Here is a 13,399-nt window from a genome sequence, read left to right as displayed (position 1 = left end):
GACACTAGTTAATATACCCGTAGAAATCAGAACTGACTTTGGTAATCAACTCAGAACTTGTAGAGATTGCTCTTGGTACAAGTACTTTTGAAGTATAAGAGCCCTTAAATTTCCTATTCTCCTTGCCAAATAACTGACATCAGAATTCAGTCCTTCAGAAAATATATAGCATAACAGAAAACACTCTAGAATAACATTCAACACAAAACAATGAGTAAATGGTAGTCTGATACCACTACCAGAATGTGCTCTGAATGCATTTTGCTAAATTTGATACCGAAGTCTGTCAGCGGAGATGGACACTGCCTCGTGCAAAGTCTTAATTTGAGCATTTGGGGTTGGTCCTTGGCTCAGGCAGCAGTTGTTTAAATCAAATCAATAAAAATCAGCGTTCAGAAATTTACACAAGTCAAAAAGCCCTCGGCCCACAGGGCTTCCAGCTACAGCTCCCTCTCTTGTACTCCATATAATTCTAAGTTTTTTAGAGGCAGTCTGGAAGGGAGTTGTTGGCCTTGAAGTTCCAAGCTCTTTCAACCCATCTCTTCCTGTCTCTCTTTACACTTCTGCCTGCCTTCATTCCCTGCAGCAGCTGGGGTGTCTGTCCATAACTGACACTTCTCACAGTTGGGGGCGGGGGAAGGCTGGTTTTGCTGTTTGCAGGCATAAAGGGTTCTTAACCCCTTCCTGCTGTGTTTGTAGACCCCATCACAAAGCCAAAGAGTGCTCCTCTATCAGAGGTTCTTGTAGTACTAACTAGTGTTTTCTTAACTACTGCTTTTGCTTAGTCTTCATCGTCAAGGGTTTTGTGCTAATTATTAAAGATCTGAGGTACAATTCTAACACTCATACTCACAAAGCAGTCCCAGTAAAACCAATGGGACTACTCACAGAGTATAAAATGGGAGAATCAGGACATTAGTTCACAGCAAATTAGCTAAATGATATTCTTATTCAAAAAAATCTTACCATTAGAGTATCTTCATTCTGGAGTAGGAGATTGTGATGGGGCTTACTCCCATCACCTGTTAGAGAAGGGGTTAAGAGCCAATTAGTGCAGCTGTGATTGATTGATTCCTGATCAGAGGGGGTGGAGCTAGATAAGGATCATTAGGCACCTAGGCCTTATAGAGAACCTGAAAGAACTCAGTAGGAGAGAGACTGAAGAGAAGGTGGGACTCTCCTGCAGACAGAAACTCACAGAGAGCAAGCCAGGCTCCTGTAGGGAGGGAGCCCTGAAATAGGATTAGTGAAAGTACTTCAGTGAAGCCCAAGAGGGGAGGAGCACATAGACACCAACTCCATGGGTACTCTGGGCTGAAGCACCCATGGAAAAAAAATATTGGGTGCTCAGTACCACCACTCTCAGCTGTTCAGCAGGGCCCTGCCCAAACAGCTGATTGGTGGGGCTACCAGTCAGCTGTTTGGTGGCTGTGGGAAGGGCTTGGGGGAGGATGGAGAGCAGCGCGTGTCAGGTGGGTGGGGTCTGGGGGAGGAAAGAGGAAGATCAAGGGTGGAGCCTCATGGGAGAGAGTGGAGGAATGGTGGAGCACCCCTGGGGAAAAATAAAAGTCAGCGCCTATGGTTCAGCAGAGGAAGCAAAAGCTTGGAGGACCTAGGGCGAACCCAGAGGTCCAAGAACCAAAGGGAGGCTGTATAAAGCATAGCAGTAGTTCCGCACCACAAAGAGGCTTGCAGGTAGGAAGGGACCCAGGGAAACAGGAGCATGTCTGAAGAAGCAGACCGAGCTGCTTAACAGAGTGTCCCTGGGTCAGAATACAGAGTTGAGGAAGGGTATGGGTTCCCCCACCAGCCCCCGAGGAAGAGGCATCCAAGCCCAATGGAAGGAATCTTGAGCCTAAGGTGGGGTTGAAGACTGATCTGAAAGGATAGGCTGAGGAATACCCCAAAGGGTGAGGGTTTGGAGGGGAGGCTTTTTTGTGATGGGATGTTTATGAACTTTCTCTTCAACCTCCTTGTTACAGAAGAGGATCCAGAAGAGGATCAAACTGTATATGATTTGGCACCAAATCCAAGCCATAAAAGACCCAGTGAGAGGCAGATGGCCTGCAGGAGGTACCAAAGACAAGGACATCTTGTAGCATCACACCCTGACACAAAGAGGTGCAATGGGTGGTGAATACATTACATTTCACAGTCAAAGAGTCAAGCAAATGAATCAAGATCAGCTATGAAGGCCAAACTTTCTAGTAACAAAAGTGTCAAAAAGACATGTTGTGTGTCCTTAGTGAGAAAGCTGGGTTTGTTGTTAATTTTGGCATTGATGACTATGTGATCAAGAATGAACAGAAGTCTCTAGTGGACAAAAAATAATACTAATAAAAAAATCTACAACTGCAGATGTTCTCTCTCAGTGTAAGAAAAAAATATCCTACCTTATGTTTGGTTGTCACATTCCTAAAACAATGGTACTTTGCTGAAAACCAGAAGGATGAACAGCTCCCTGTGAAGATTACTTCTCTGAACTGGCCAGCAAAAAGCATTCAATAGCAACTTCCCCAATACTTTTCCTAGAAACTAAATATGCTAGCACCTTTAGAAAATTCTACCTCTACCTGCCCGGGCAGCAAGAATTGTTTGTGTTCTTGAGACTGAGCCATCTCACCAACTCACAGAACCATTTTTTATTTTTATTTTTATTGGTATTAGTTGTCAGAATTAAATATATTCATAAGCAGGAGACTATGGACAGGAGACAATGCTTGGATTACCTTTCATATTTTTCTACTTTAAGGGGAAATTATACTTATGTTGACAGACAGTGTCCATCTGGTTTCATAGTGCTGAGGCAGTCTCTCTGTTTTCATGAGACCATGTCTGAATGAGCATTGTAGAAACTATATTATCTTTCTTTTACAATAAATTATTTAAAATTTGTTACCTTGTTCTAGCAGGTTATGAGTCTACTTGAATCCTGATTTCAAAGCACCTGTGGAAGTTCAATGTTCTTAACTACATGCTGGAACCAAAATAAATGTATCTTAAAAGTATTTGCAAGTGCAGCACTTAATAAAGGGCATAAAGTTTCCAGTTTATACCTTTTAGGATAATCTATGCAACCGAATCCATTAGAGCTACAAAGGAACAGCATTCCAAGAGGAGCTGTGGAGGCAAAATACCTAACTGGCTTCAAGGGGGGGAGGGATAGCTCAGTGGTTTGAGCATTGGCCTGCTAAACCCAGGGTTGTGAGTTCAATCCTTGAGGAGGCCACTTAGGGATCTGGGGCAAAAAAAAATTGGTCCTGCTAGTGAAGGCAGGGGGCTGGACTCAATGACCTTTCGAGGTCCCTTCCAGTTCTAGGAGATTGGTATATCTCCAATTATTACCTTATTAAGGCTGAGCTTGATAAGTTTACAGAGGGAATGGTATGATGAGAGTGCCTACAATGGTGTGTAGCCAATATGTGACTCCTAGCAGCAAATATCACCAATGGCCGGTGATAGGACACAAGATGGGGAGGGCTCTGAGTTACTACAGAGAACTCTTTCCCAGATGTCTGGCTGATGGGTCTTGCCCATGAGGTCTGGGTCTGATTGACTGTCATATTTGGGGTCAGGAAGGAATTTTCCCCCTGGTCAGACTGGCAGAGACCATTGGGGTTTTCACCTGCCTCTGCCGTATGGGATATGGGTCACTTTCAGGTTAACACTAGTGTAAATGGTGGACTCCCTGTAACTTGAAGTCTTAAAATCATTATTTGAGGACTTCAGTAACTCAGCTAGAGGTTATGGGATTATTACAGGAGTAGGTGGTTGAGGTTTGGTGGCATGTAACATGCAGTAAGTCAGAGTAAGTGATCAAGTTGGTCCCTTCTTGCCTTAAAGTCTATGAAATTACAGGAATTGTAAGAAAGTGCAAACTGCAGAATAATCCATAGTCACAGTAGTCTGCTTATAGCTTTTGCTTTTAGCTGATGATTTCACCACTTATATCAGATGTGAGGGATTACAGAATGTACACACCATCTTTGGCTGTCTGAAAATTTCCAACCTCCTACAGTAATCAGGTGGAAAGATTATTTTGCTACTCTGTATGTCTCACCAGAGCCACTCATAATATAGGATGACAGAAAAGAGAGTATGGAGCCAGAGCCATCAATCCTGTGAAAGGAAGTGGTGTGTGCTATTATGAAAATGAAGACTGGGAAATCACCAGGGGTAGATAACATGCCTGCAGAATTGTTAAAAGGGATCGGCAATCGCAATACTGAAATTATGTGGAAAAATTGTAGTGATATATGGATGACTAAAAATTGGCTGAAGGATTGGACGAAGGAAATTTTTCTGCCTTTCTCAAAGAAGGCAGATATGACAGTTGTAGTATCTATCATAACATCACCCAAGTGATGCATGCGAGCAAAGTTCTTCTCTGCATAATTCAGAATAGTATGAAACAAAGGATAGAAGCAGGACTACCACCACAACAATCTGTTTTCAAGGCACATGTGACCAAATGGTGAATATTAGTCACATCACTGGAAAAATGCAGAGTACAATCACCCACTGATCACATGCTTCACTGACTACTCAAAAGTGTTTGATTCTCTCTGACATGGCCATCTTTGTACTACATTGGCAGATATGGGGAGTCTAGAGCATTCCAAATTGGCAGATATGGGGAGTCCAAAGCATGAACTCATTGCAAGTCTCTTCCACCAACATCAGTCATGGTGCGAACGGTGGGAAGTCTATGACACAAGAGTGTATTTTATTGCAAGCCTCTAACATATACACAGAATTTATGATGAAACAAGGCTTGGAAGGTTTTGACAAAGTAGAATGAACTTAGGTGTCCACCAATAGAAATCCAACTGACCTCACAAATGCTGATGATATTACACTCTTTGTAACAACTATGATGCAAATGTTGGAGTCCGTAAAAAACAGTTAGTGAGGAATATGGACTATTCCTGAATGTGATGAAAACAAAATGCACATACTTTGACTCAGCTAACAGAAATAGGATGCAAGCAGAAATCATAATTAATAGACAAGCTAGAGAGGCAGCAGATGAATTTAATATCTGGGATCACATATAGCCAATCAATGAAGCTGTTTCAAAAAATCAGAAAAGACAAGGGATGGCTTGCTCAGGTATTGCCTCCCTTAAGAAAGTGTGGAAAAAACATTCTGTCTCAGAAGGGGCAACTGGTGAAAAGACTAATTTTTTTCCATACAGATTTATGGTGTGAATAAAGTTAATGCTGCTGACAAGAAGAAAATTGAAGCTTTTGTAATGTGCTGCTGGCAAAGACTCTTGCGTATTTCATGGACAGAAAAAAAAGATGAATGTCTATGTTAGAAAACAAAAATATTGAACAGAAGCAGACCCTGATGTCAAAAACCAATAGAAGCAAACTTACATACTTTGGTCACTTTAGGCATAGGAAATAACCTTGAGAAAGTATGGAAAGAATGGTGGAGGGTCATCGTAGTCGGGAATGATCAGTGAGGAGATGAATGGATGGTGCAGCAAATCACTGGAAGGTCAGATGCTGCGTGCTTGAAGATAGTGATGGATCATGAAGGCTTCTGAAAATTCTGCTGATATAATTGTTATGCAGACATGAATAAATTGATTTATTTGCAATAATCTACTCCCTTTAGTTGTATAAAGATGATTACCAAGGATGTTGGCAGCAAAACCAGAGTCATATTAACCCCTCCCACCCATTCTACAGAAAAGTGGAGACATTTTTCTTTTCATCAAATGAAAAGGAGATGGGACCTCCACCAATCTGAAAGTTGAGTCCAGTTAACATGTGACCTAGCAAAATTTGTGAATGCATCTGGTTTGTTCATGCAAAACCCATATTTGCCCTCACAAAACCTACCTTCTATCACACTGGGTAATTGCACATAATGTTGAATTACCCAATTTACTAACAAACGGGCTTGCAAAATTTGCATGAATAGATAAGGTGGCCCACTAAAAATTTGTCCCTTAGGTACCCAATGAAACCATATAATGTTACTGCAAACAGGGAGGAAGAAAATTATTGGAGATGGAGTCCCACAATCCATGATGGAGATCACCGAGAAAATGAACTGATCTCCAGACTACCAACAATAGTGAAAGCAAATTATGGAAACAGAATGTATATGATGTTCCATGCTTAGCTCTGTGGGTAGGTACTGAAATCCCCATTGAGTTGTTTTCTTTGACAGTCAATGGGTGAGATCAAATTCTGATGTAATGGCATGCAACATTTTTATTTAAGGACTCAAGCTGGTATGTGAGTAATTTTTCAAAGGCAATCTTTATTGTCTCCATATAGAAGCATCTTTCTTTTGTTGTTCTTAACAGAGTCTAGATCAAAATATGCCATTTTACATCAACTATTTTTAACATATACTTAACATCATATTTTATTTCTTCTAATTGCAATATGAATGCTTTCTAAGAAGGTTACCCCAGCAAGCTTACAATGAAGACTGCACCACTGCTAATGTTTTACTTAGCTGTAACATAGCAGTTCATTTGCTTCACAAAATGATTTCAAAGTGAAATATTTTCATACCTCCCTCTACCTCAGCATTTTTGCAGGCTGCAGGCTCTACTCAGCTACTGCATCTGCAGTGAATCATATATAATGATCATTTTAATGAAAGAAGAAATACTATGCAGGTAAGGTACATACATATTTTCTTTTCCAATAACATCACTAATGCTTTTTTTCAAGAACACTAACTTTCATGCAGGAGTGGTCACTTTAGCCTCAGTGGTATTATTAAACCTTTGAGTCTAGATTAGAGTAAGTGCATTTTTGGTTTCACAAAGAACTTAAACAAACAAACAAAAATTCTAGAGAGCTCATGGGTTTCAGCATCATTCAAAGTAAAATACAGAATATATTAGTCCAATTCTGTTAACATCTCACCTGCATTACCAAACTAAATCAGAAATGAAGATGCTAAAGAAGAAAAATAGCACTGTTTTACTGCCCTTTGGAAAAAAAAAATGCTATTAATGAGTAATTCTTGGTTTTGAGGATTTCGACCATATCATCACAAAACTAACCAATTAGTAGGTTAGCTCACACATATAATAATGTCAGATACATATAACCTTTTTTATTTGGATAAACAATTAAACGTGATGACTTTTGTGCTGGAAGATACTGATTGAATGGATCTTTGCCTCTTACCATCCACGCAGGCTGGCCTTGCTCTTGTTGTACCGGCAATCTGTCCTTTTTTACATGCACAGCGAGCTGTTTGTCGGGCTATAGTCCTTCGGGGCTGGCTGCTATCTCTGTCCAAAGTAACAATCTCACATGTACCTGCAGCCAGTTGACCTGGAAAAAGAACCAGCAACAGGTACCAGAGTCACTGAATGCACTACAGGCAATCTATTACAGCTGAATAGAGTCATGGCCCAATGTCACGGCAGACACTCCACAACAAATGGGAAGCCAGCTGATGGATATAATAAAACTGAGATGCCATACAATTTTTCTTTGTGGTAGACATGTGAAAACCTTGCAAACTGGTTCTGTCAGAAAATGGTTATTGTTCTATAAAAGCAGGAAAGCTAGGGTCAAACAGATTACTTTTATGTTAGTTGGTGTAAAGGAACAATCCATTTTTGCAGCAATGAAATTAAATGTGGCAGTGTCTATACGTGTGGAAAACAAATGTTTGAAAATACCAAAGGCAAATTTCAGAAAATGTCTGCAAACGGTGCCCTTTCCATGAACGTAAATCTGAATTACAGGATTTTTTTCTTTGAAAATCCAGTTTTATAACAAAGTATTTGAGTTTGAGCAGATTTTTCAATCCCTTAATTTAGCTTCCATCCCATCACACTAAAATACAAAAGCACTTACATACATATTTCCTATTAGATATTAGCCTGTGATCCTTGTATACACTAATCATGCCATCAACTTGCAAACCACATCAAGAATACACTATTTAATAGCCAAGCATATATGTATAAGTTCCTCTGATCTATGCTGTTTTCTCCAAAGATACTAAGAAAGCCCATTCAGTTTGATTCTGGATTTCATACATGCTCTAGGATAGATATAGAAAGTAATAGAAAATGTTTTTGGTGGAAGTTGTGCCAAAAGTGAATCTTGAAAGTTTGAAAGATGTTGATAACATGACGCTAGTAAAGGCAAATGTTAACTTTTGCAAGCAAGACAGATATATTATTGATAATACAGTGGTTAATAAGGTAGAAAAACAGACTATCACTTTTTACTGGGCAGGTGTATTATTTATCTCTTCTAGATTTTATGTTACAGTGCAAGATAGCACTTTTATTTGGTCTTATACTTGCATGCAATCAATTACAACCATTTATGTGAACATGTGCAAAAATGTGCCTGAAATTCATAAGCTAACTACATCTAGTTCTCAGAATACTTGAGATGGAATAAATGCCAATCTGGAGATGACAAACCGGGCTGTGCAATTTCAACAATATTTCTAGTAAATGGTTTCAGGTCTATTGAAAACTTTAATGTTTCTTGTCAGGTGGGTCTTATGATGTAAGGTGCACATTTGAGCAAGCAGTTAAAGACTGTGATACCTGATCATTTACTACCATAGTCCCATAAAAATAAACCCTCTTATTTCACAAAAAGCTACCTAAAAACAAAGGTAAATTCAAATGAAGTAAAGTCTAAATGATTAAAATAATATTGCCGTTTTAGTAGATTCTCATCCTTAATGTTTCTCGGCTTCTGTTTCATGACCACTCCCCCTGGGAAACGTGAATAAGATTTTTGAAATTACCAGGGGAGCAAAATATTGATGGGTCTCATCCAGCCACTGAGATTGATTCAACAATGAGTTGATCTACTTTTATGTTGGTTAAACTCCATTATATCAGTGAATTATACCAGGGTAAAACTGAAATAACACAGTGATGAATCAGGAGCACAGCTTTCTACAGACTACTACACATATTTACATATCTATATTAATATATCTAAAGGTTTTCCAAAGCACCTATCACCATGTTATCTAGTGCCTACTAGTTAAATTAGATTTGCACAGTGAGATTTTTAGAGAACGTCATGAACCTTCTTCTCTTCTGCCTTCCCTGGTTAAGATGTGTTTATCTTAAGCAGGGACAATTGATTTTTTATTTTATTTGTTTGCTTCTCCTCTCTTCCTCCTTTCTCCCATTCATCTGGTTATGGTGGGGAAGCTTTTCAGAAGAGGAGGACTTTGCGGCTTGCCCAGACTCTGTATTTGTCTGACCTCCGTTGGAAAATTATTCCAAAGTTGACACCCCTTAAATTGAAGGAGTAAGAAAGAAAGAAAGAAAGAAAGAAAGAAAGAAAGATTTTCCACCTCTCATACATCTTGTCCTGCACTTTGGGAAATGCATTGTCCCAAAGGAATGTAAATACATTAATGAGTCATGTGGAGATGCAGTCATTGATGTAGCTAGATCAGAGGTGGGCAAACTACGGCCTGCGGACCGGATCCAGCCCCTCAGGGCTTTGGATCCAGCCTGCGGGATTGCCCCCAGTGGTGCTGTAGGCCCTGCGCCGCACTCAGAAGCGGCTGGCACCAAGTACCTGTGGCCCCTGGCGGGGGGGGGGGGGAAGTGGGCTCCATGCATTGCCCTCGCTTTCAGATACCACCCCCCACAGCTCCCATTGGCCGGGAACGGGGAATCATGGCCAATGGGAGCTTTGGGGCAGGTACCTGGAGGCACGGCAAGGGCAGCACACACAGAGCCCTCTGCCCCCTCTCCCCCAGGGGCTGCAGCGCTTCCTGGAGCGGCAGGGGGCCAGGGACAGGGCAGGCATGCAGGGAGCCTGCCCTGGCCCCGATGCATGCTGTTGCCACCCCGGAGCTGCTTTAGGTAAGTGGTGAGGGCCGGAGCCCAAACCCCTCCTGCACCCTGCCCCAAGCCCCATGCCTGCACCTCGCGCACCCCTCCTGCACCCCAACTCCCTACCCTGAACCCACTCGTACACCCTGAACCCCTCCTGTACCCCAACCCCCTGCCCTGAGCTCCCTGCTACACCCTGCACCCCTGTGCATCTCAACCCCTGCCCTGAGCCCCGACGCACCCTGTATCCCTCCTTCACTCCAAACCCCTGCCCTGAGCCCCCTCCTGAACTCCGCACCCCTCCTGCACCCCAACCCTCTGCCCTGAGCCCCCTCATATGACCCACACCCCTCCTCTGTCCCAATCATTTGACCTGAGCCCCTTCCTGCACACCGCACCCCCTCCCACACCCTCTCCCGCACCGGCCCTGCATACAATTTCCCCACCCAGATGTGGCCCTCGGCCCAAAAAGTTTGCCCACTCCTGGGCTAGATCTTGACCCTTGATTAATTTAAATGAGACCGTGGAGTAGTAACAGAAATAGAATGGAAACCAGTGGAGGGATAGAAGCACAGAGGTGATGAGCTCACAGTTGCCCTGACCACTCAGGAGGTGGGCTGCAGTATTCTGGACAAGCTGGAGTTTCTCCATTCTTGCTACCGTCAGTCCAAAATGCAGTAAGCACAGTAATCCAGCCTGGGGGATGACTGTATGAATCACTGTGGCAAAAGCCTCATATGGAAGGAAAGGGCCAAGTTTCCTAGCAAGGTGCAGATGGCTACCTGGTTTTCTAGACTAAGCACAGAGTATGATAAATGGGGGTAGTGGCCTTCAATAAACCAGCTCATTCTGTGAATCAGTTCTCCCTTTGGACCCATTTCTGAGCTAGAAATACAGATATCAAAATCCAAAACTGATACAAATCTAAAAAAAAATGGTAGTACTTCTGTAATTAGTATTTATAATTTTGGGCCACAGAAATCATAAATACCCACAACTTTCTTTAGTCAATGGGAATTGTGGGCACTCAACACCTTTTTTTTAAAGAGAGAAAAATAATGTTTATTGTTCAATTCTGCAACTGTTCCGTGTGAGAATCCTATCAAGGTCATTGACAGTTCTGTGAATACATGCATACAAGCTGCATAGCAGGGAGGAAAAACGAGGCTCCAGGTGAAACGATCAAATCCTAACACGTATCTTAAAATAGAGTCTATATTCTTGAAAAAATAAAATCAAATGCCAGTTTGCTAATGAAACAAAGATTTCTTCCCAGGTTATTTTTAGGCATACTGGTTTGCAATCTCATCAAGACAGACATGTATTCCAAAGAGCCTTGAAAATTAAACTGCATGTCATATGAGAAAGAGACAACTTTTGTAAGATGTTTGATGTCCTTCTTACCACATCCCCAACATGCAGTACAGTAATTGCTCATGAAGGAGGGTCTGCATGATGATCTATTTAATGTTAGTTCTCGGTAGGAAATAACATTTCTGTTCTCTACCACAGAATAAAATAATCCATTTAAAAGAAAATCTGTTGTGATTATAACAAATGTGATATAGTTATGAATTTCTCTCTTACACACATTGAAAAGCAGAAGACTTCATTTTTCCCCTAACACAGAAATTCAGATGGAGACACCACCTTCTCCATCTTCTATTACGATACAAACAGAACCTGATGTAAAGGGATGGTTTTACTAATGGTTTTAGCTTCCATATTCATCCAGGAACTTTAATTCTGAATTGCACATGCAGGCTTATATTGCAGTTTCACTGAATAATTTTCCATGCACCACCAATTTGATGCCTAGCAACACAAGCTCTTTTTAGTTCAAAATGCATAAAGGTAGATGTTATTAAAAATCTCGGCTAGATTCAGGCTCTGTTTGTGATTGAACACAATGCCAGCAGTTGTTTCAAATCAGATCATCGTAATAAATTCCGCAGTTATTGAAATACTGAAGTCTTCTTGACGGCCAAATCCTGAGTGATGCTGAGCACCCACTGAAATAAGTGGGAGTTTAAGTGGATTAGCATTTCTCAGGATTTGCAACAGATATTAACCCGTAAGTGTCCAATGAGTTTATACATATTTTGCTTAGAAGAAAAATGACAATGTTTTAGGGAAAGACTGAAAATATTAATTCCATATTTCCTTCTTGCAATGAAATATTCCAGAATAATATGTCTTTCCTTGACAATGACCTGAACAGTATGATTGCATTTAAAATGTCTACTTTTGGACAGAGCCCTTTAAGCTTTTATTTTAAAATACAATTGAAAACAATAGCACTAGGTAATTGGAGGGAATTAATTTAACCTAGAGTAACAAATTCTATTCTCAGCATTACAACAGTGTAAATTCAGCATAACTCCAAATTTACATTGGTGCAATTGAGAAGTCAGTGAAACAACTTTATAATTACTGTCACAGAACAGAACTTGGTTCATACTCTGTAACTGAATCTAGGAAAAGGACATTCATTGAAACAGAATTATTTCAAGATAGCTCTCAACTGAGAGTACAATTTCAAACGTAATTTATGCTACAAATGCATTCCAATTTCTCAAGAAACATACACATTAAAATGAACTAAATCCCTTTTCCATCACTAAAATATCTGATACTGAAAGCATTTGTCTCAAAGATGTTCAGTCTGTCATTGAGGATCATCTAGAACCCAAATATTTTATTAAAACATATAAATTGTTTAGGTAAAGCAGTGCAAACTGGGATTCTTCAGGCATACTACTCTAGGACGGCACCTCTCTTTAAATGTCCTTAACTGTTTCCTACTGGGTATGACTGTGCTGATGATCAAAGAACCTAAGGATTAATCTGTCACTGTTACTGAAAGAAAAAGGAATTATTTTGGATAATTCCTTCATTACAAATTTATCCTGCAGAGGTGCCATGAGCTAAAAAGCATTGGATGCCTGTGACTCAGTTTTGGGGAATTTCTGGACTCTTGCAGAATCTTCTGTATGATCTTTGTTGAGTTACATCTACAGAGCCAAATTCTGCTTTCATTTACATCAGTGTAAAACTGGAGTAACTCCAACTTCAACAGCATTATTCTGGATTTACACTAGTGTAAAAGAGCATAATTTGGCCCATATTTTGCAGTGCCTACATTAAAAAGTTTTTCAGCTAAAAGCCTTCTATGATTATGAAATATTATGAATTAACACGTGAAAAATCTGATGAAGGTCTACTCTTTTTAAGAGTCTGATTGAAATATTTTCAAAATAATGCAGCCATGAAACAGTACAGTATGTCCCTAAAGTAACAACTAATCTTGTTGTCATTTTCAGACTACTACTTCTTAACCACTTCACACATATAAGCAGTATGGATGCTAGGTGGATAGGGAAAAAAAAGTCATCCTTTTCATTCTGAAATAAGCAATTTTAATTAAAGGAATGATCCTCCACAGCTGGGTAATTGTATAGGCAAAGTCTATAGTGTAATAGGCCTTCAATATTCATTCAATACATTCGTTTATCCTCTTGTGGAATTATTTTTAAAGTAAGTGTAATATTATGCTAACACTGAACATGGCGTTGCCAGTTT

At 40.4% G+C, this 13,399-nt stretch overlaps 1 protein-coding gene across 3 annotated transcripts in view; it reads right to left on the bottom strand.

Moving 5' to 3' along the window:
* The window catches only part of TAFA5 (TAFA chemokine like family member 5), a 606,797-nt gene that overhangs the window by 241,757 nt on the left and 351,641 nt on the right, over window positions 1–13,399 (bottom strand). For all 3 annotated transcript variants that reach the window (XM_044996074.1, XM_044996065.1, XM_044996082.1), the window contains exon 2: window positions 7,167–7,316. In XM_044996074.1, coding sequence (XP_044852009.1) covers window positions 7,167–7,316 — 150 coding nt within the window. The remainder of the gene's footprint in view (window positions 1–7,166; window positions 7,317–13,399) is intronic.

Source organism: Mauremys mutica, chromosome 1 (assembly GCF_020497125.1).
Source record: "Mauremys mutica isolate MM-2020 ecotype Southern chromosome 1, ASM2049712v1, whole genome shotgun sequence".
In the NCBI taxonomy this organism is placed as follows: domain Eukaryota; kingdom Metazoa; phylum Chordata; order Testudines; family Geoemydidae; genus Mauremys; species Mauremys mutica.
This window is presented reverse-complemented; position numbering and strand designations above follow the sequence as displayed.